The sequence below is a fragment of the Solanum lycopersicum genome, chromosome 1 (assembly GCF_036512215.1).
Source record: "Solanum lycopersicum chromosome 1, SLM_r2.1".
Lineage (NCBI taxonomy): Eukaryota > Viridiplantae > Streptophyta > Magnoliopsida > Solanales > Solanaceae > Solanum > Solanum lycopersicum.
The window spans coordinates 77,062,202-77,083,833 of NC_090800.1; the positions used below are offsets into that span (position 1 = coordinate 77,062,202).

Sequence of the window (21,632 nt, forward strand, 5' to 3'; positions counted from 1 at the left end):
TAATTTCTCTTCTTCATAATACTTGTTTGGGAATTAGCTAACATGTAACAAAAAAAAGTATATGAAGGTAAGATATATCTCATTCTTAAGTCTTTCTTTTTATTTTTATGTACTTATACATGCTTTCTTAATATATATTTTTATGTTTGTATTATAATTTATCAAGTAAGTATGATTAAAAAAATCTCTTTAATTCTTAACAATGTTTTATCCGTATGCAATTACTCTTTCTAATAGTTAGTTTTCCATATATAATATAGTTTGATTATAATATTTGTTAGATTTCAAGAAATAATTATTATTTAGTATTGTTATTACTATTGAAAAGATAATGTATAAATATATTAAATATGGTTTATATTTCATTCTTTCTTTTGACATAATTATTTTTAATTCGTATATGTTTTTTTTATTCAGTTGGTTGCACATATGAAGAGTTTGACATATGGATCAAAACATGATGGCGGATACCTTTGGAAAGAAAGAAGGTACAAGGAAAAAAAATGAAGCATAATTAGAGATTATTTTTTCACTTTGAAATTTATTAGCAACTTAGTTACTTTTACTAGAGTTTTTAAAATTTTATTTTATGTAAATAATTTAGCTAAATGTACTGTATTATCAATGCTAATCATTTGATCCTTTAGTATTTTATTTTCTCTTTGTTATGAAAAAAATAAATATAATTATTTCATTTTAACAATAACAAAATTTATGATGATTAGTTGCACTTTTATTATAACTTATAAAAAGTAATTGAAAAATATATTATTATTTTCATGATGTCATTTTTTGCGCATGTAACAATCTATCGTCGTTCTTTTGCTTTGAAATGTATTTATAATTTTTATGTAGTCACCAATTATTATATTTTCTCTATTCATTTTTTATTTTTTCACACCTTATTTTTATTTTTTTATTTTACAAATAAAATCAATACATAATTAGTAATACATTTAGTGGCTAATAAAATTATACATTTGAATTATTTATAACTCATGTCTCTTCATCTTACTTGTAAAGTTTAATACTAAATATGAATCATGACTTTATATGCTTCATTTTTCGTAAATCCTATAAGTATTTAATTAATGTTATAAAAAATTATAATAAGCAAATGTAATAATAAAATAAAAGAAAACAATATTGTTTTGACGAAATTCGAGTTTGGATAGAACATCACTACTCCTACAAAAGATAGAGAAAATTAAAACATCTACAATTTTCAACCTAATACAATATATTGTTATTTCAACATATTATCTCTTATTTCATTTACTTCACCACGGTGAATATTTTGTTCTAATATATACATATACAAAACAAACAAATATATTTTATATGTTTTAAAAAAGTCTATGATATCGCGGACGAGGAGAAATATAAATATTATCTATATATTCGATACTGACCTAAATATTATATATTTCATATTATTATCTTATAGATATTTTATATAATCATGCGAAGCGCGGATAGTTTCACTAGTTAATATTAAAAAGTAAAATTAGATGATTAAATTTGACCACTATGAAATAATTAAATCGTAAGCTTAAAAAATTAGCCGCAGCTAGCCTAAAACATGACTCATCTTGATGGTCACGAAATTCATGAAAGCTTTCATTTTATCCACTTATTAAAGCCAGGCAGTTATAAGTTAAGTATACGTAATATATAATAATATATACGTGTCTATAATTAAGTTCACGTGATAATTTTTCTACATAGATAACACGTAAGTTGATTGCTATGCAATAATTTTAAATAATGAGGCTATTTAGGCGTTAAAGCAAACATATGATTGTTTAAAAGTGTTATATTTTATTTTATTAAGGACCTTTCTGTTATTAATAAATTGTGATGGTCAAGCAAATCCTATTTCATGGAAATTACTAAATTTCCTATTCAAATCACTTTAATTATTTTATCAAGGAGCTCATGTTTTTCCCACCTCCAACATAAATTTTCGAAATTGATCTTTTTTTAATTTAGTTCTTAAAAAACTGGGTCAATTTTGAACTTTTTTTTTCTAGATTGAATATGATCATGTTGATAATTATTGAGATAAATGTAGCACTATGTTGTTTAACAGGGGGGCCAAATGTGTAAGAGAAAATTAATATTTAATTTTTCAAATCGTTGAAATTTGGTTATGTACCAGATAAGTCCAGAATACTCTTTTGGACTTGTTCATCTCACATAAATTGCTCACTATATTTTGTTTCTAGATATTCATATTTAATGTTATTTTTTTCATCTAAAGTTATTTTTTTGTGTGTGTAAATATAACAGATGTAGTTAACAGAATTCACTTATGTCCTGAATTAACAAATTAAAGCCTCTACTAATGCTTCCTCAAGTTAAAACACATTAATAAACACACACGTTACTTTTTTTAATTAATCAATATTTTATCCATTTCATTTTATTTCATACTTCTATTAAAAATAGATTATTTTTTGACTTGTTTATTTTAACACATCAAGAAGAAAATTATTATTTTCTTTCAATATTATTATAATAGTAAAATTTAGATTTCTAAATCATAATTTTATCATTTAATAAAATTAATTTAATAAAATAAATTCCTAAAAAATACTTAATTTTTTAAAAAGATATATACAGTGAATTCAATACAACCTAAGTAAAATAATACAAAAGGAGTAATAATATATTAATACTGTAATAAAAAAATAATTACGATTCAGAACCCATAAATCAAAAACTGACTTCACCTGTATGACAGACTAGAAGTGTGTTGAGTACTTAAATTCGTAGGAAAAATTCCATGCAGCCTTTTAGTTTGTTTGATAAGGTACTAATTTAACGTGTCAAATACAAAAACCAAATTGTCCCCTAATTTGAGAGTTACACGCTTCAACTCCTCAACTTTTTTTCTTTTCCAATCTTATATATTCAAGTCTCCAACATACAATTTTCTCAAAAATTCTAAAATTTCCTCTTCCATATTAAACTAATCTTCAAATTTTCATAAATAAATTATAGTAGCTCTAAAAATATGGAGATTGATGAAAATATGTTGGTAAAAATAGGTCTCTTTATTTTTGTCCAAGCTTTGGTTTATTTGATTTTATCAAAGTCTTCAAATGTATTCTCCAAGACACAAAGATCTTACAGCTTCAAAACGGCTCGTTCCGTCAGCATTCGCCGGATGGCCGCCGCGCTAGCCGACATACCTGCCGGTGGTGAACTATCTCCGACTAATTCCAAGGACTTGACCTCTTCTATTTCATTCAAACACACATAAAATTAAATCATTATTTGGTATGAACTTTATATAGGTTTATTTTTTTTTCTTTTAACTAGCTAGGTGTAAATTACAAATTCGTTGTGTATTGTAAAGATTTTAATTTATTTGTACTTGGACCTATATATATTAATTGAGTTATATGTGTCCATATTATTTTCTTGTCAGTTTTTTAGAAATTAATCATTCGTTTACTTCTGATTCAATCTTTAAAGAAACGAATGGATTAATCATTTAGAAGAGAAATAATATTCAGGATAAATAAAAGTATTTTATTTGGGTTTAGATGTGATAATCTAACATTATATTCTACTCTCATTCATCTCAATTTCTTTGCTTTTATCATGAGCCATTTTGATAATTAAAGTATCGTGGGTGTCCAAAAACTCTATTTGATTTTTGAATAAATACAAGTTCAATCAATAGACTCATATTATATGCTTATATGTGCCCCTATTTCTGGTAACCGTCGTACGAGTCTTTTTTTAAGTAATTAACAAAATAGACAAATATCAGGTGAAAATTTATTTTTAATATAATGAACAAGAAAATATAAATCGAGGCTAGTATTTCAATCGGTGCTAGATCAGCCAACTGGTGATATATGTCGTGCAATTATTAGCATGCGTATTTAGTTGCTGCACAAATTTTCTTGAGATATAATTGCTCTTCGGATTATTTAATTATGAGACAACAGATTTTGCTTATTTATCAAATACTAGAAAATAATTATTTCTCGATTTATATTAATTAAATTTTTGAGGTGTTTCATATTATTTAAGAAAAATAAATTAAAACATAAATTGAACATAATTTTTTATTTTTACCTTTATTAATTATCGTCAAACTTATTGAAGTCATCACGTTGAAAATGCAAATGGAGGATAAAATTGAAAGAACACTCTAAAAGTAATCTTGAAAACTGAACAATTAAATTAGTTTGAAAAATGAAAAATGCCACAAAAGTTCAATAAATATGGAGAAGAGAGTAAGAAAAAATTTATTTTTCAACGAATTCCCAAGAGCTTGATTGAAATTTAAATAAATTAATCTTGAAATTTAATGAGTTTATCAAATTGTTCAAAATATATATATATAAAATAATTGGATAAAGTTTTAAAATTGAAGAGAGTTAAACTATAGTATTAAAAGAAGGATGGTGGAGTTGTGGTAGAAGTAGTAACATTTAAAATGACGAGTTTCAATAGAAATGACAATGAATTTTTGAAAAAGAAAGAAAAAAAATAATAAAGGAAAAAAAGTTAAAATAATATGAAAACCAAGAAAGTATATTTTAGGGAAAAGGGCCTAATATATTCCTAAATTTTGTTAATATATCCTTTGTTATTAAAGTGGTTCATGTATACCCTGACTGTTCTACTATGATTCACATATACCATTTTCCTCTAACGAAACTGGAAAAAGTAAGTTTAAATTATTTTAATTTTTTTAATTAAAATAAGTAATTCATTTAGAGGTATACTTGATCTTTCTCACACATTTTTATTTTATTTTTTTAGTTCAATGGCTAATTTAAATTTATTATTTTGATGGTCAGATTTATTTTATTAACTTATTTTCTTGTACAATGTATCATAGACTCAACATTTTTTAAAACAAATATAAAAACTAAATTATAATATAGCCGCAAAAAAAATATTTTAATTTTTTCTTTGTTTTTTTTTCTCTTTTTCGATTGACATTTTGTTCTATTTATCTCTCTTATTATAGTACTATTACAGTAAAAATGAAAGAAAAATGAATTGAGAATAAAAAACATAAATAATAATAATAATAATCAAAGAAGTTAAAAATTAATAATGTGTGAAAAAGATCAAATACTTAATTTTTAAAAAATATAATTAAAAATCAATAAAAGTTATTCAAAATTAATTTTATCACTTTATAACAATTAGAGCATATGTGAGTCAATTTTGTAATGATAGGGAATATATAAGTCATTTGTGGAACGATATGCATATATACAAGCTATTTCATAATTGAGAATATATCATCACAAAATGAAAATATATCATACTCTTTTCTAAATGACAATATATCATACTCTTTTTCACTTCTTAAAAATTGAGTGCAATGTATTTAGCACTGTCCAAATATAATATTCTTTTGTGAAACTTTTATGATGAGTTGTATAACGATAAACTAAACAATGAGTCATATCTTAACAAGACAAATTCTTGTAAAGTTTTAAATTTTAGTTTATATATTATTTAATATCTAAATAATTAAAAAATAAAATAAATGTTTTTGTGGCTATATAACATATCAAACCAATAGCTCTAATCAATTGTGCAGAATTAAATAGATTTAAATAAACTTGATTAATAAATATATATATTATTAACTCACTTAAACTTGAACAAATTAGGCAAATCGTGTTTTCACTGGCTAATTTATCATCCATAATATAATGACAACATTATTTATAAAGACATATTATGTATAATATACTCATTGTATTATTATGTATGCCTATAAACATCAAGTGTTTCTGCCTAATAATTCCCTTGTAGCAATTAGCAAAGTGTAAACACTCATTTGACAAGTTTTTTTTTTTTTTTTTTTTTAAGCGTTCGTTTTCATTTTCATTTATTTTCCTAATATTTTTGGTTGCTTCTTTTGTGGAAATATCTGTTACTCTGTTAGTGAAGTGATAATTTTTGAAGTGGGCCATACGTTGGGTTAAAGAGCTTAAATAGGCTGGGCTGGTAGAGAGAGAAGAAGTGGGAAAGCCCAAGTTACTAAATGGGCTCAATTAACAAGGCCGCTCTACAGACTTTCTATTTTTCAACAGATGATATTCTTCAATCGGACAATTACGCGGTTAAGCAAATTTATACTATTTAATTATTTATCATAGCTATATCTTGCTAGAACTATCAGCCGGACTAACATTATACATTAATTATATTGGCTGACTTAGAATTTTGTATAATTAGCCACATATTATATGTATAATTCGCCAGAATGTACAAATAAATATGTATAAATATACAATTATCTAACATATATACATAAACAATTCACCTCTCTTCCATTCTTTTTCCTCTCTCGCTCGCCTATCTCCTTTCTCTCCTAATCTCGCTTGCCATATGTACAAGAGCATATGTATAATATACAATTATCTAACCTATATACATATACAATTCACCTCTCTCCCACTCTCTGCCCTCTCTCGCTCGTCTCTCTCAATTTCTCTTGCCATATATATAAATACATATGTATAATATACGATTATCTAACCAATATACATATACAATTCACATCTCTCCCACTCGTTGCCCTCTCTCCTCTCTATAACATGTAGTTACGATTTGTAATTATCAAACTATAGTTATGAAGAGTAATTAGATTATTTTTGAGTGACTTTATGTGAAAGTTTTCCATATTCATTATTTTATTTTATGTAGTAAGCAAAATATATTAGGTTAAAAATATTTATATACAATCTAAACAAACATTATATATTATAAAAAGGGATTATAGATGTAGATCGTATCGTAGGGTGAAGTGTGGGTAGGGAGACTTGAATGTTGAACATGGAGAGGTTCAAAGATATAATCAGTGTGGAACATCACTTATAAAACTTGTTTTATCCAATTTTATTTGAGAGATTATTTACTTACTTTTCAATAAACTTGTTTTTCGAAAACAAAAATTATACATATTTTTAATCGATAATACTTTTCCAAACACCTCGTCTATTTCATGGAAATAGCAATTCTATATGTATGCCGACAATAATACCTAAGCTATCTATCAAGAAGTTTTTTTATTTATTATTTTTTTTTAAAAGAAAATGCAATTACTCTTTTTGTACATAATCTTTCCCAAAAAGTTTTTTTTGCTAATATAAAATTAGTAGGAATTTGTAGAACGTGTAGACCTTCCCTCCATCACTCTACGTCTCAACACACTTGCAAGTTGCAATATATGTACATTTTAGTTTATTAAAAATACAGATAGGCAAGAACGTCATCATCTTAACATCAGCCACACCTTAATTATTACAAAATAAATCCATAAATTTATCTTTTTTTTAAAAAAAAAACTAATCCTACGTAACAATAAATACTCCTCGTAAATGTCTCAAAAACCTAAAGCGACATTATACTAAATCCAAACGACAGTCAAGTAATGCAGATAAAAAATTTAATATTTTTTATCATTGTATATATTTATTACTTCTAAAAATTATTTCCGTTATAATATCAGCTTTCATAATTGATATCAACATATATTATTATTCCTTAATTGGAGGTGCAAAGCACTTCTTTGATCTGATATCATGATGGAGCAAAAAGAATTTCGTGTATCAATTCACAAAATCAAATAAATTAGTATGAATTAGTAGTTCTTGTCTCCCACTTCCTAACTAGTCATGTAAAATATTAATTATTTTGATCCATCTTATCCAGCTACATATATAGGAAAATATAAAAAAAAAAAATTATATAACTCTAATTTAATTTAAAAGAGAATCTAGAAAACCCAGTTATGATTTGTCACCAATATAATGTTGGTATTATTCCAACAGTAGGTAGTATTCTAACCTCTGGAATTTCAATTAAATTGAATAATTGCACAAGGAGATTTTTTTTTAAAAGGTAAAAAAAAAAAATATAATCTGTAATTAAGTTCCACCAATTATGTAATTTTGGTGGCAAAAAGGAATAATATATAGTAACTAGGTTAAAAATTGGGGAAATATACAAGTGTTTCAATCATATTCCAATCTTTTTTCCATGAAATAATTAGATATATAATATTATAGATTGATTTTATTTATCGTTTTCTATTTGTAAGACTTTAGGGGATGTAAGGGTTCCACAACAGCATAATGTGGACAATAATGTGTTAACAAGTAATTATTGGATTAAATTTTTGACACTAGGAGACATTTTAGAGATTATTATAGCATAAAGTCAATAGTTTTGTTTTTCCAAATATAGAAATAATTAAAAAGTCAATTAGTAAAATATATAGCAATTTGCAACCAATTAAAAGTGCTAAACCCTAATACTTTCCTGGCAGCTATAGTACAACAGTACAACTTGTGAAAATGAAATGAATTCATTATAAATCAATTTGTCAAATAAATGAATTTACTTACTGCCTACAAGTGGGGCAAAAAAAATAAAAAATTCAGATATTTTCATCTAATTATTATTGTCAAGAGTAGACCTAGGAGCTGGCAAAGTCGTCGCACTTGATGTTGTTAAAAATGGTTCTCGTCCTTCTTTACTATTTATCGTTAATTCGATACACTAAATTTTTATTATACGCAAATATTGAGAAAGAATCGGATCATAACATAGTCTATTTTACTTAGCCTTGTTTTATATTTTTAAAAGAAACTTTCACATTTTAAACTCGTAATCTTCTAATCACATAACAATAACTTCATCCTTTATTCATAACCTCGTACAAGCTAATTAGAAAATTATTACAATTCTTACTGAGTTATATAATGTATTATATTATATCTTAATATAAGAAATTGATTCCTTTTTCCTTTACCATAAACGATAATAAACGTCAAAGTCATCGACATGTCAGCCGAAAGAGGATAAAAAACAGCATTGTCCAGTTGAGTAACGGAATCAAAATTTTAATTAAAAAATTTCACATATAAAGAGGTAAAATTATATAGACATAAAATTATAGATTATATTATATTGTTATCTAGTGACAGTGTAATTTATGACGAAAGAGTATAACTGGCTCCGTCGCTGATTGTTGCACTATTTTTATTATTACTTCCTTCCTTTCAACTTGTGACATAATTCAATTCTACATGGAGTTTATTAAGAGAGAACGAAAATAATTTTGAAATTTATAAACTTAAACATACTTATATTATTTGTCTGAATATAAAAATTTATAATTAAAAATAAAATTAAAAATTGAGAATCATATTTATTATTTCATCACGAACTCTTCAATATCATTTCAAAAGCTCAATAACGTGGCAAAACAATACACAAACTCTAACATATTATATTGCTAGAGGAAAAGGAGATAAAGAAATACTATATACTAGTTGGTAAATTAAAAAAAGGAATTAATTAAGAGAATCCCAATAAAATATGGATTATCATATTACACTACTATTTTAATATACTTTGGTGTAATATTAAATCCTCTCCAATAAGAAAATGCCGTCCAATTCTTAGTTCCAAAAGGCAAAACAATAGATCTTTTTCTTCCAAACTAATTTTAACCCTCAAGTAGAGACTCTTTTCCTATTTAAATACCTTCCCATCATTTCTCCAACATTAATACCAACAATATCTTTTAAATTTCTCTCTAAACAATCTCAAAATTTTTAGAATCGATGGATCGAAAGATGAAGCAAATAACCACAGGTGCGACCACTAGTCCAAGTTGTTGTAAGAACAATTATAAGATGAATAGAGATTCACATTCAATATCCAAATTGAAGCCAAAAATACGAATAATTCATATAATAGCACCAGAGATTATCAAAACAGACGTAGAGAATTTTCGTGATCTTGTACAAAGGCTAACGGGGAAGAATGCTACACGTGAAGTCAAAGGGAAAAAGGCAAAAAAAGAGAGGAAGAAGATAGAATCACAACAAAAACAACAACAACGACAACGAGAAGAAGATCAACAACAACATATGATGATGATGAACATGTTGCATCAAAGTAATAATTATAGGATGAAAGAGGAAGAAAGTAGTAGTCATGAAGAAGGTATATATGGAAGTACTATTGAAAATTCATCAAATGGATTTTTAAGTGGTTTTGGATCAATGGAAGGATTTATTCAAGACTTAGGTCATGATCAATATCCTCTATTTCCTAATTTCAAGCCTACTCAAATTAATATGTTTGGTGAGATGCCCCTTTGCTAAATATTTTCTTGACTAAAAAAAAAAGATACTATAATTTTAACGGATCAATATATAGTGTGAGGGGGATTGTGTGACCTTGATTAATGACTTCTTGATTATACTTTTTTTTTTCTTCTAATTTTTTTTTTTTGGTTGGATTTGGAGTGGTGAGAAAAAGGGGTTTGGGGAAAGGGAAAATGATGATTGACTTTTTCTTTTTTCATTTGTAGAGAGAGGATTCATACATGTGAATATAATGTTTTTCTTCCATTTCTTTGTAATTATAATTGTCAATATTTTGCGATTATTTTTTGATATATTTTTTCGTTATTTATCTTTTCTTAGATCTTATTTATTTGAAAACTCTTGTTATAAATATATATACATTCAAAAAGAAAACTTTTATATACCCAAATATTAGAAACTATTTCCTCAGCAAGAATTCCTAGCTAGATTACTATGATTTTTAGTAGTATTTATTCTTAGACGGACAAAGGGTTTCAATTACTTATTGTCTATTTCAAAGAACCAGAAAGTGAAAAAAAATAAAAATTGATAATGTAGTTTAGAACTATTGAGCATAACATTTTACTCAATACATTTATGTTGGTGAAAATATATTAATGCCGATCGAATGTTTTTTAGGATTTATAGTTGTTCATCATCTAGAAATCCTCCACATTTCCATCGTGTTGGCAATGTACATTGAAATATGCTCTCAATTTACTACTATCTATCACGGTTTAAATATTAAATTCATTCGTATTTTAATCTTCGATGATCAAGTTACATGAGATTTTACATCTACATATAGTGAGATAAATATAACTTCTGCACACTTCTCATTTAATTCATGAACATGATATATATAGTGAATTTAATTTTTTTACCGCTTACTAGCTAAAATTTTAAAGATTCTTACTACTTTGGAGTTTGGAATGTTCTCATTCATAAAATACTTATAGAGTACGAAAATAATTAGTCATATAAATGATGCAAATATGGTTTAAAAAGTATATATAACTCCATAATCTACTGTTTGTTCATATTACTACATAAAATGTTAGGGGAAGAACTAAATATCAGATGGAGTTAGTACACAGGCCTAAATGTAATGGCATTGGTTGCTATAATATGTAATTTTGATCGAATCAACAATAACAATAACAAATCTAGTATAGTCATAGAAGAGGAGGTCTGAAAAGAGTGAGATACATGCCGATCTTATTTTTATCTTTACGTGGTAAGGAGAATATTTTCAATAGAAATCTTCTACCAAGAAAAAAAATATTTATCAAAACAATTTTTAAAAAAAATCAAAGTCTTTGAATTTGAAGGGAAAAGGGAATAATAGGTAGATATATTAATAGGCAAAAGAGTGTTTCATGCGTCCATTTTTTTCTTCTAAAAGAACTTTAAAAGATTGATGTTAAAAGAATATGTGTATTTCTTAGTTGTGTGAGTGTTTGTTAAGACTTTAAATTAATGGAGATCGAGGGGTTCCACAACATAATAATGTGTAAACAGCGACTTTTGGATTTAATTGTTAAAACTACAACTTTGATTTTAGAGCTTTTTTTTTTTTTTTAACATAAAGTCAAGTGTTCCCTAACCAGACACCTTGCTTAAACCTAAAAAAGTCAATTAGTTAAGTACGATCAATTTGCAACTAAGAACTTAAAGTATAAAACCTAATTAATTCCAGCTTATAGCTCTACTACAATTTGTTATATTCTAATATAAATTTTTTTGAATATATAAGAGTTGATTTTATTTTCTTTTTGTTATATTATAAGGGTTGATTCCTGTTTTTCTTATCCTATTGTACAAGCTATAACCTCTAGAGGTTCAGATGGTAAATACATCATTAATTTAAGCATTTAAGATTAATCAATACTAATCCTACTCAAGTTGCTTTTAATTTTACATAATCCAAGTTGTCTAGTAAGTGCAATTTGCCTCAATAATCGATTATGACAATTTGAGTTAAAATATATTAATCCTTTTGAATTAGGAAACACTAATCCTACTCTTCCATATTAGCCAAGAGATAATTGACATTAAATAGTTTTTAAAAAATTTAAAAAATATTCCAATAAGTTGAGAAGATGGTAAAAATCTTACCTCGTGCCATCTTAAAGTTGACTCTTGAGGAGGGAAAATCCATCAATTTCTTGGCGGTGAAGCTTTAAATTATTCCTTAAAATATTATATAAATTTGTGTTACATGATATATTAAAGAATACAAAAAGGATAAAGATGAAAATTTAGTTGATATAATATAAGTTGACTAGAGATTAACTAATTAATTAAGTGAACATCACAGTTAATTACTAAGTCGGTTGCCATCAAGTCAATATACTATATTTTTTTGGCCGAAAAGAAAAAGAAAAAAAGGTTGGTAAACTAAAATATACGTACTTCAAGATAAATCCCAAGTACTAAACACAAGAACTTGGATTAATTAATATTATATCATCTATAATTTATAGAGTAAAGAAGTGGGTGGTGATTGACTTTGTTTTCTCCATTTTGTACAAATTCATACTTCTTGATGTAAAAAATTGTTAATTCCTACGTAGTTGTTTGTTGTCAATATTACGTACTAATTCCTTTCTAAGCCAATAAATATTGGTCGCGTCTTTAGCTTGGTGACACGTCGATTGTAATTTTTAAACCTAGTGATCATGTTATATGTGGACAGTTAAAATATACTCAGGTTTACATTTGCATTCTGACTTCCAAGTGTGAAAGGGAATTTTGTAATCACTAGTTGAAAATATACAAACATGTTGGTCGCTTTGATATCATTTTCGGATCTTCATATTTTATCTTTTTGTTGTGCGGACATGATATTTACGTCAAATCAATGAATGTGTCTTAATATCGCCATTTACATCAAAAACAGTAAGTGCATGACGCATGAATCCTTACTAGAGACCTAAAAGATCATTGCAAAATGTATATGAGAAGTCAAGGCTATAGAGCTTTTCCTTTCCTAGAGAACAAACGATATTTCAAACAAACATGACCAGTACACACATCAATGAGAACATTTATAGGAGGATAAAACTGTTTACAGTATAAACGTCTAATATTTTCGTTATTGACAAGAACTGCAACAGAATACCAGGTGTCACGTTTTCGTTTTTCTCTAGTAATAGCACAAAATAGCAAAGGAAACAGCAACGGAGACACGATAAAGGTGTATTTCACAAGGATTACATCACAACAGCCTGTGCGGAAATGATACATGTAATGTAACAGGTATATATTCTTATTTCAACATGACATACAAGAGAAACACTACAATTTACGGAGACACGCGAGTTATTTCTGCATAGGCCTTACTATTTTCTGGTGGTGGTCAAAACATGCTTATACACAGTGTCGAAAATCCAAATTGAAGTTTACTAACTTGGTCCAGCATTTTGACATGTCTGGTCACCTTCCTCTTTTCTTTTTTTCCTTGTACTTTCTCTCTCTTTCTTTTCCTGGTGCATATGATGCGGCGCACCTAGAAACAGAGTATCATATTAAGCAAAAGAAAGAGCATAAAAGAATAAATGCAAGATGAAATCATTCTCACAAAAACTTCATATATAGAATAAGGACTTCCAATTGTGAAAATCAACTTTTAACCAAAGACACTTCAAACAGGTGTGCGAAAAAACAATGCTCTTACCATAAGGTGAACACCAAAAATAGATTTCTAAAAGGCACTCATTAAGTTCCTTGCACTGCAGCCAATAAAAAGCAGAAAACCAGGTTTGTCCCCCAAAACTATATATAATACAGATATAAAACATAGTACACTTCAACTCAAAACAAAATTACAACTGAAAATCCCCAAGGGCCAGTAGTGCATGGTTTAAAACTCGGTGGATGATGGGTTGACCCCTCTACCTTTCTCCACTTACAGCTTTTGTCTGTGGCAAGGTTCAAACCCGTCTTCTTTAATAAGGTAAGGTAACTCCACTAATGAAAAAGTACCAAAAAGGTATCATCTTACAAGAAAACCAAACAAAAGCTACATTCTCAAAACACCTCTATATACTGGGACATGCTATCAATCAAACTACTCCTACACCAAAAGTACAAGCTTTCAAAATATCTATTCGTAACCAAAAAAAAATGTGAAGTTTCTTATCATCAAATGTCTCCTACTTTTTTCTAGCCATATGTTGGATCCATGCCAAATAATCTTAAATCTCTTGTTCACAATCTAGTTCTGCCAACATTCGCGTAATTGTTCGACTGTTTCAGGCATTACCCACTGTACTCCACAAATGTTGAAACAAAGATACCAGATTTGTGGACTCAAAATCTTCTTCTGCAACTATTCTGAGTTAGGCATGCATCCATGGCTGCAGTCCAGCTATAACAAGTTACTTCCCTTGGTGCTTTAGTTTTCTATAACATTTTTTATGGCCAAGTAAGGTCCCAATGTCCAAGTTGTTTCTGTAGAAGAGTATAGCTACTTTTAACAGAGAAGCTCGTGTCTTCAATTGTTGTCCAGATTAGAGAGTCTAATTTATTATCTTCAAGAGTAAAAGGACACAGTAAATATGATAAATGACTAACATCCATCTCCCAGTCGTTAAGTTTCTCCTGAAACTCAGCTGCCACCCAGAATTTATATAGCACTCTGCCACTGTACACTGCTTATTCAAGGAAATACTACACAAAATGGGTAACTTTTCCATTAAACTTTGATCTCCTAACCAAAAATCCGACCAATACATAGTTTTACACCCATTCCCCACCCTTCACTTTAGTAAGAATTTGAAACTCAGGCCAAAATTTAGCAATTTGTTTTAAACACCACTACTATGGCCTAATAATCGTCCCATGTATCCAAAAATCTTCTTTACCATATTCTGAGATAATGATCTCTTTCCAAAATTCATCTCCATTTTCTTGAATCTCCATAACTATTTAAACAAGAAGCTCTTGTTATAAAACTTCAAATTCCTTATCCCCAAGGCCACCACTTTTTTCATTCCTCATAACAAACAGACATTTTACAAATGCATCTCGAACCCATGACGTGCGCCTGACTTACACATCATGTGTTGAGCTGCTATCACTAGATCAGGCAAGCCCTTCTACTTATGTGTGCATAATGTTCACATCATCATAAAAATGCCCCAAAAAAAATTGAATAAAATATCTCTGGTCAGATTCAAAGCAAAAGTTTCCTACCCAAAGGATTAAATCCATCAAACTCATAGATTGATGTATTTCCTAGAGGGTCAAGTCAACTATATTTATCTGATTTGGATAAAGCATAAATGAAACATAAAACCTCGGTTGACATGCTTTGAGCACTCTAAATGAAACATCTCATGATTCACTGTTCGGGCCAAAGAACAGAAAGGACATTTCTAATATTTCCAATAAGTTAATCATTATCAGAAGACATACTTCCACTAAGTTACCAATTTATACAATTTGATCAAATTAGCAAGGAGCATCAAAATCGTGATTTTGGAAATGTGGAATTTTTCTTGTCTTAATGTTACTCTTAATATCCAATTGAGCGAGACCAATCAGCTCATAAACGGAGAGCGCTCCTCAAATTTTACAAGCAAATATTTAACGACATCATAGGAAGAACAAAATCTTAAAGAGAAATTACTGATCTAACTCAGGATCAAATAACTAGAGAACCCCTAAGATTCAGAAGACTTTATGCAGGCAAACTTCACTATTGAATTACTATGTCTGTAGTCAGAAAACTGTGTTTCCTAACACGCAATGGAAACCTAAGAATGAATAGACATTAATGACACCAAAACTTCAAAATAACATATTGAACTGAAATTAAGGGAAGATGCTTAAATTGACGAAAGAAAAGCATACATACGTCATTGTACAATTCAACTTTGACCATCAAAATCCAATATACTTCATCAATTATCCACCGATATGTATCATCGGTCTATTTGGAGTTTTGGCGAGATCAAACATCCCGGCATGAGAAGCTTTCTTCCTTTTGACCTGGAAATGACAAATGAATCAAAAGAAATGTAGATAATAGCATAAAAGTAGCATGAATCTTAAATGCCAAACGAGATGGAAAGAAGTTTGTCTTTTCCCTGATGAAGGCATGACACTACAAAATAAGAGGAACAAAGGAAAATGATACAAATGGCAAATATGTAAGCAACAGACTGTGTTGGAACGGATTAGTTGCTACATACCGCAGCCCCAATGATCTCCCTGAGTTTATCATCACCCTCGCCCAGACGAATAGGATCCCTCAAGCTCACCTGGAGAAAGCAAAAAAAAAAATAGTTGTAACACAGGGAAGCACATCCAATTCATGATATCTACTACATAGTTATATTGAAGCAATAGTAATAATATCAAACAACAGAAGGAGGTTGATGCCATGAAATCAGTAGTTAATGAAGCTACAGTCTAATCTCTATGAAATTGAATCCCTTAAATTACTATGAACGGAGAAAATAGAAGGCCTAAAACAAAAGAATCTAAGGAGCACTAATGGGACTGAGTTTATAGAGGGACTACTTCATTTATACATCATATGAATGTCATGGTTCACCTAACCAAATAATTCCTACTTGTAAACTCTTCAACCGATCAGGAGATAGAACAGGAATGAGGAAGAGGCATTGCATACATGATAAATTATATATATAAAAAAATTACTATACTAACTTATAATCAAGGTAGTAAGTCGTGTGTAAGTATGGAGCTGGAGGAAAACAATACAAAGTGTGATGTGCTCTAATTGAGAAAAAAAGAAGATATGTGCAACATGGCTCAACAGCCTATGCATCTTAGGCATGAAGATAATTACCTCTGAGGGACCAAAAAGGCAAACTTTAAAGTTTCCATCAGCTAAAAGTCGCAGTCTGTTACAACCAGCACAGAAATGCTCAGTCATTGATGTAATAAATGAAACAGAGCCTTGATGCCCATCTATCCTGAAATTCTTAGCTGTCTCTGTGCGATGATCTTGAATTCTCTGAAGCCCTGTAAATTTTTCAACCTGTTCAGTAACATTGAGTGACTTAGGTAATGTACACAACTGACATTAAAGAGAAATATCTGACGAAGTCTACCATACCACTTTGTCCAACATTTCAGCATAAGGTACTAGCTTCTTGACATTCCAAACATTCCCATCAAACGGCATAAACTCAATAAACCGGACATTGATTGGCCTTTCGCGTGTCAAGTCAACGAAATCACAAATTTCATCATCATTGAATCCACGCATTACAACACAATTTACCTGTTTTGCAGCACACACCAAAATAAAACATAAATAATGTAACATGGAGCAGACTATCAGGCAGTGTTGAAGAACTGCTTTCGACAGAAGCTTGTTTTTCAAATCATGTCCTCAAAAAGATGTTCCATTCCATAGGTACAATCTGAAGAATCTCAAGCAAACGCTGCACAATTTTCATAAATAAACTAGCCCTAAGAGCATCATCAGGAAGCAAAACAGGAGAGTGCAGCCTTAGTCCACTTTTTCAACTTTTCCTATTTAGAAAGTCAAACAAATCCTACTTTAACCATGATTTCTTAATTTCTTTTGAACTGGTTCTTTATTCTAAATTGGTAGTTTTAGTTTTTCCAGACAGAGTCTTTAAAACTCAACATTAGATGCAACAAATAAACAACAAAGTCTGGTTCTAAACCAAAACTTGAACAAGCAAATCCTCAAGATTCAATTTTTAGCTAATACGGGAGGGAGTATCATTCTGGGGGGGGATAACATTATATAATCATGCTAGAGATAACTTACTTTGACAGGATTATAACCAAGCTTTACTGCAGCATCAATTGACTCCATTACTCTTCCATGCCCTTTGCGCCTAGTCATAAACTCAAATTTTGCTGGAACCAATGTGTCTAAGCTTATGTTCACCAGATTAAGTCCAGAGTCTTTCAGCTTTGGAAGTTTTTTTCCCAGAGTAATCCCATTTGTTGTCATCGCCAGGGTTTTGAGCCCCTTCAAGCTTGACAGTTCTAAGCAAAGTTCTTCAATATCCTTCCTAATAGTTGGTTCCCCACCAGTCAAACGAATTTTATCCACTCCAGAGCTAACAAACAAACTTGCTAAGCGAACAATCTCCTCCCGAGATAGAAGTTGAGGGCTAGGGGTGAGTTCTACACCCTCAGCTGGCATACAGTAGTGGCACCGTAGATTACACCGTTCAGTCAATGATATTCTCAAATATGTGTGCATCCTTCCAAATGAATCGATCAACATGTCAGAAATAGCTCTATCTTTGGATGGATCTTCTGATAGTGTCTCGCATGAAGTTGAATACATCTTTGACAAGGACCCATTGTGATGACTAGCAGTTATATTTTGACCACTGCTGCTTGCAGATAGTAATGATGCTCTAGATGAAAAGCTAGCCTGTAGATTAACTATCAGTTAGATGCAAGTAAACAATTGAGGAATAGTTATATCTACATAAACAAATGGAGAAGAAAAGCAAAGGACCAAGAAAGAGGGCCTGGATGCTGCCAGCTGGAAATAAAATACATGTAGCTGTCCTTCCGTTTTCCTAAATGCCAAAAAAACAGGAGACACGTGAAACACCTCTGTTGGCTGCCTGAGCAGCTCAACTTGTCCATTATTTAACATCTCAATCATTGTTTTCCATATTGGCACAATTACTATTAATACGATGGTTGCAGCTTTCAGGAAGTCATCTGCTTCCAAGGAACAAAGAAGATATGTCTAGTTCACCCCTTTTTATTTTTATTGCTTCACATTCATGATTGAATTAAATTTATCAAAATCTTATCTATAAACAAAAATATAAATCCTTGAAATTTTCTGTGAAACAATCATTATTATTCTTTATATACATTTAAATGATGACTAATTCAAACTCCATTTGTTTCTTCAAGACCTGTTGGTATGATCCCAGGAAGCTCCGCAAAGCTCAAAGTTTTGGACCCCATCCATGTATGGTGTAGAGCGTAGAAGTGGTCTCAGAGGCCAGACCATCAACCTAGACTCACTGAGACATTTTTATCTTGGGGTTATTTTTGTCTTTATCCAATTCAATTATAAGAAGTGTTTTGGGTATCTTGAGATTAGAGAACTATTTTGACAGACAATCGAGTCTGTTGGTTCATGTTCAACTTCAGATTACACGTTTCAAAGGAATGAGATTTCCTGACGGTAATCTCCTTTATTATATCTACTATCTTGGGTTCTACTTTGTCATTCTTCAGAAGAGATTGAGTTTGTACGTTGATTGCTTCCTCAGACGCACATCCAAGTTCTAGATTCTTCTAGTTAAACTCTTTCAAACTATATATCGGTTACTCCCAATAGAAATTCATCTTAGTTTTTGCTTTCAATTGTTATTACTGTACATTCCATTGTCATGTATATCTCGAATTATATCACTGTGCTCTTAGATTTTGTGCTCATAAAGCTGACCTGCACCGGTGTCAGATCCTTCAAAAATACACTATTTTTGGAGGATCCGGCACGCGTCCATACATTTTTGAAGAGTCCCAGCAAACTAGAAGCTGCCCAGACTAGGTAGGTTGAGATTTAGCTTGTAAGTAGCCTTAGCAGAAGACTTTCTTAGCATGCAACGAGTCAACTGTGAAACGTGGGCTTCTACAACTTCCAGAGGATGCCACATCCATGTCAATAAGACAAATCATTGAGGAAATCATGGACATGACAATAACCAAAGTGCTGCACATGTTTTATTACAGTATTCTTCTTGTTTTCATCAACTAAGATATGCAAAGGTCTAATCCTGAATTTGAAAAACCTAAATAATTACTGCATACATGTCAATATGGTGAATCATTGAAGAAATCACAGCCATGAAATATCTGTAATCTCACTTTTTGGTGTGTCTGAAAGAGTTGTACATGCTTTATTACAGAAAATGGAAAGGAAAATGAGGAACAAAATCAATTGCCTAACTAGAGAAACAATCCACAACCGATAAAGTGAATGCATCAAATATTTGTAAATCCTTTAATCAAAAGAGTAAATTAGTGCACACAATCTAAAAAAAAAAGGTAGTAAAACATTCACCATGCTTTCGGCTTTCTGAGAAACATCATACCTGAACATGATCCATGTGTCACATTTAATGTGTGAGTAAGCATATCAACCAACAGAAAGAAAACAATAATGGTTATATTTACAAATGCATATAAAAATAGCAGGTAGAAACTAAAGGTCTGTTAAACAAGGCAAATAATTTTCTCTCTCAAGAAGGACCTCATATGAAATCTACTCATAAGTAGCATAGAATTAGTTCACGTAATTCGAGTTCCGAAACTCCAAATGTTATTACATCAAACTCACATGACCTCACTAAGTAGAAATAGATCATGAAACAGTAATCAAACGGCGGATTTAAGCTAAATCAGATAATTTAATTCAACAGCACAATACATACACGGCATACACGAACCATTAACAGTTGATTACTACAAAAAAAATACACAGATGCTGAGAAAGTCTCTGTATATTTTTTTCTTCTGAAACCCTGTTCAAACGAAAATTGAACGAAGCAAAAGAGGATAAAGGTAAAAATAGAAGAACATACCGAGGTCAAGGAGTTGTGACGGAGATGCCAGTGGAAGAATCTGAAGATAGAAGGCCGCATTTGCAAAGAGCAGAGAAACCTGATCTTCGATTGAATTTTGGATTAAAAAGGCAGTAAGAGAGACGCCTCTATGTTTCTCTATATTTGTAAATTTTGCGTCACCGCCAAGAGGATCTGTCTCTTGAGATACGCTCAAGGTCAACATTCATCAGTTTCACTTTTCCAATCTTTTTTTCTCAACGAATTACACGACCTACGCACTTCGCACCACATTTTAAATGAGTTATATCGGCTTAAAATATTTAATTTAAACTTTTAAATAAATAAATATATATTCTATAATTAATTTAATCAATCAACAATTTTGTCTTATTCCGCAAATTAGGTTTTAATATTGTGAATAAACTTTATTCTTTAATAGTTCAAATCATAAATGCTATAAAAGAAAAAGAGATCTCAAATATTAAAGTGCAATGAAAAAACATAAATTATATTAAGTTGAGAAATCTTTGTTAGTCATTATTTGCATAGTCAATTGTCAAGATATTTCAAATCGTTACTTAATTAATGATAGTTTTTTTAGAAAATCATTTAGTTCTCTTATAAAGTTAATCTGTTTATTTTATGATCCAAAAATTATGCTATTATTGTTTCATATAAAAAGTCACTCAATCAATTAAAATATTTTCTTTAATTAAGTTTTTCTTAAGTAGAATATTTATTTTAAAATGAGCTATCTATGCTAAACTTTTAAATTACATGTTCAAAATTAATCTTCATCTCTTAAAATAGTATTCTATATGTACAAACACATTAAAAAAAAGATTCTCTAGTTTTGATAGCACAACTTACTTTTACATTTAAATTACACAATCTTTAAATACCTTTTAACATT

At 29.5% G+C, this 21,632-nt stretch overlaps 3 protein-coding genes across 4 annotated transcripts; 2 read left to right on the forward strand and 1 right to left on the reverse strand.

The window, feature by feature from the left end:
- Positions 1 to 2,889: 2,889 nt before the first annotated feature.
- Positions 2,890 to 3,419, forward strand: LOC104647880 (uncharacterized). Its single transcript, XM_010323726.4, has one exon. It carries the CDS (start codon positions 3,020 to 3,022, stop codon positions 3,266 to 3,268), a length of 249 nt encoding a protein of 82 aa, XP_010322028.1. The 5' UTR covers positions 2,890 to 3,019; the 3' UTR covers positions 3,269 to 3,419.
- Positions 3,420 to 8,123: 4,704 nt separating this feature from the next.
- On the forward strand, positions 8,124 to 10,246 carry LOC112941582 (VQ motif-containing protein 25-like). The gene has a single exon (XM_026031245.2). It carries the CDS (start codon positions 9,627 to 9,629, stop codon positions 10,170 to 10,172), a length of 546 nt encoding a protein of 181 aa, XP_025887030.1. The 5' UTR covers positions 8,124 to 9,626; the 3' UTR covers positions 10,173 to 10,246.
- A 2,940-nt stretch (positions 10,247 to 13,186) lies between these two features.
- On the reverse strand, positions 13,187 to 21,058 carry LOC101248709 (GTP 3',8-cyclase, mitochondrial). 2 transcript variants are annotated; one of them, XM_069291660.1, is made up of 7 exons: positions 20,738 to 21,058; positions 17,938 to 18,558; positions 17,251 to 17,418; positions 16,981 to 17,172; positions 16,358 to 16,426; positions 16,021 to 16,154; positions 13,187 to 13,668 (listed from the first exon to the last, which is right to left on the reverse strand). In XM_069291660.1, exons 1-6 carry the CDS (start codon positions 20,795 to 20,797, stop codon positions 16,071 to 16,073), a joined length of 1,194 nt encoding a protein of 397 aa, XP_069147761.1. In that variant the 5' UTR covers positions 20,798 to 21,058; the 3' UTR covers positions 13,187 to 13,668; positions 16,021 to 16,070. The 2 variants fall into 2 exon arrangements, with proteins under 2 accessions (XP_069147761.1, XP_069147759.1); XM_069291658.1 differs by lacking the exon at positions 20,738 to 21,058 and adding an exon at positions 18,646 to 18,916.
- Between the last annotated feature and the right edge of the window lie 574 nt (positions 21,059 to 21,632).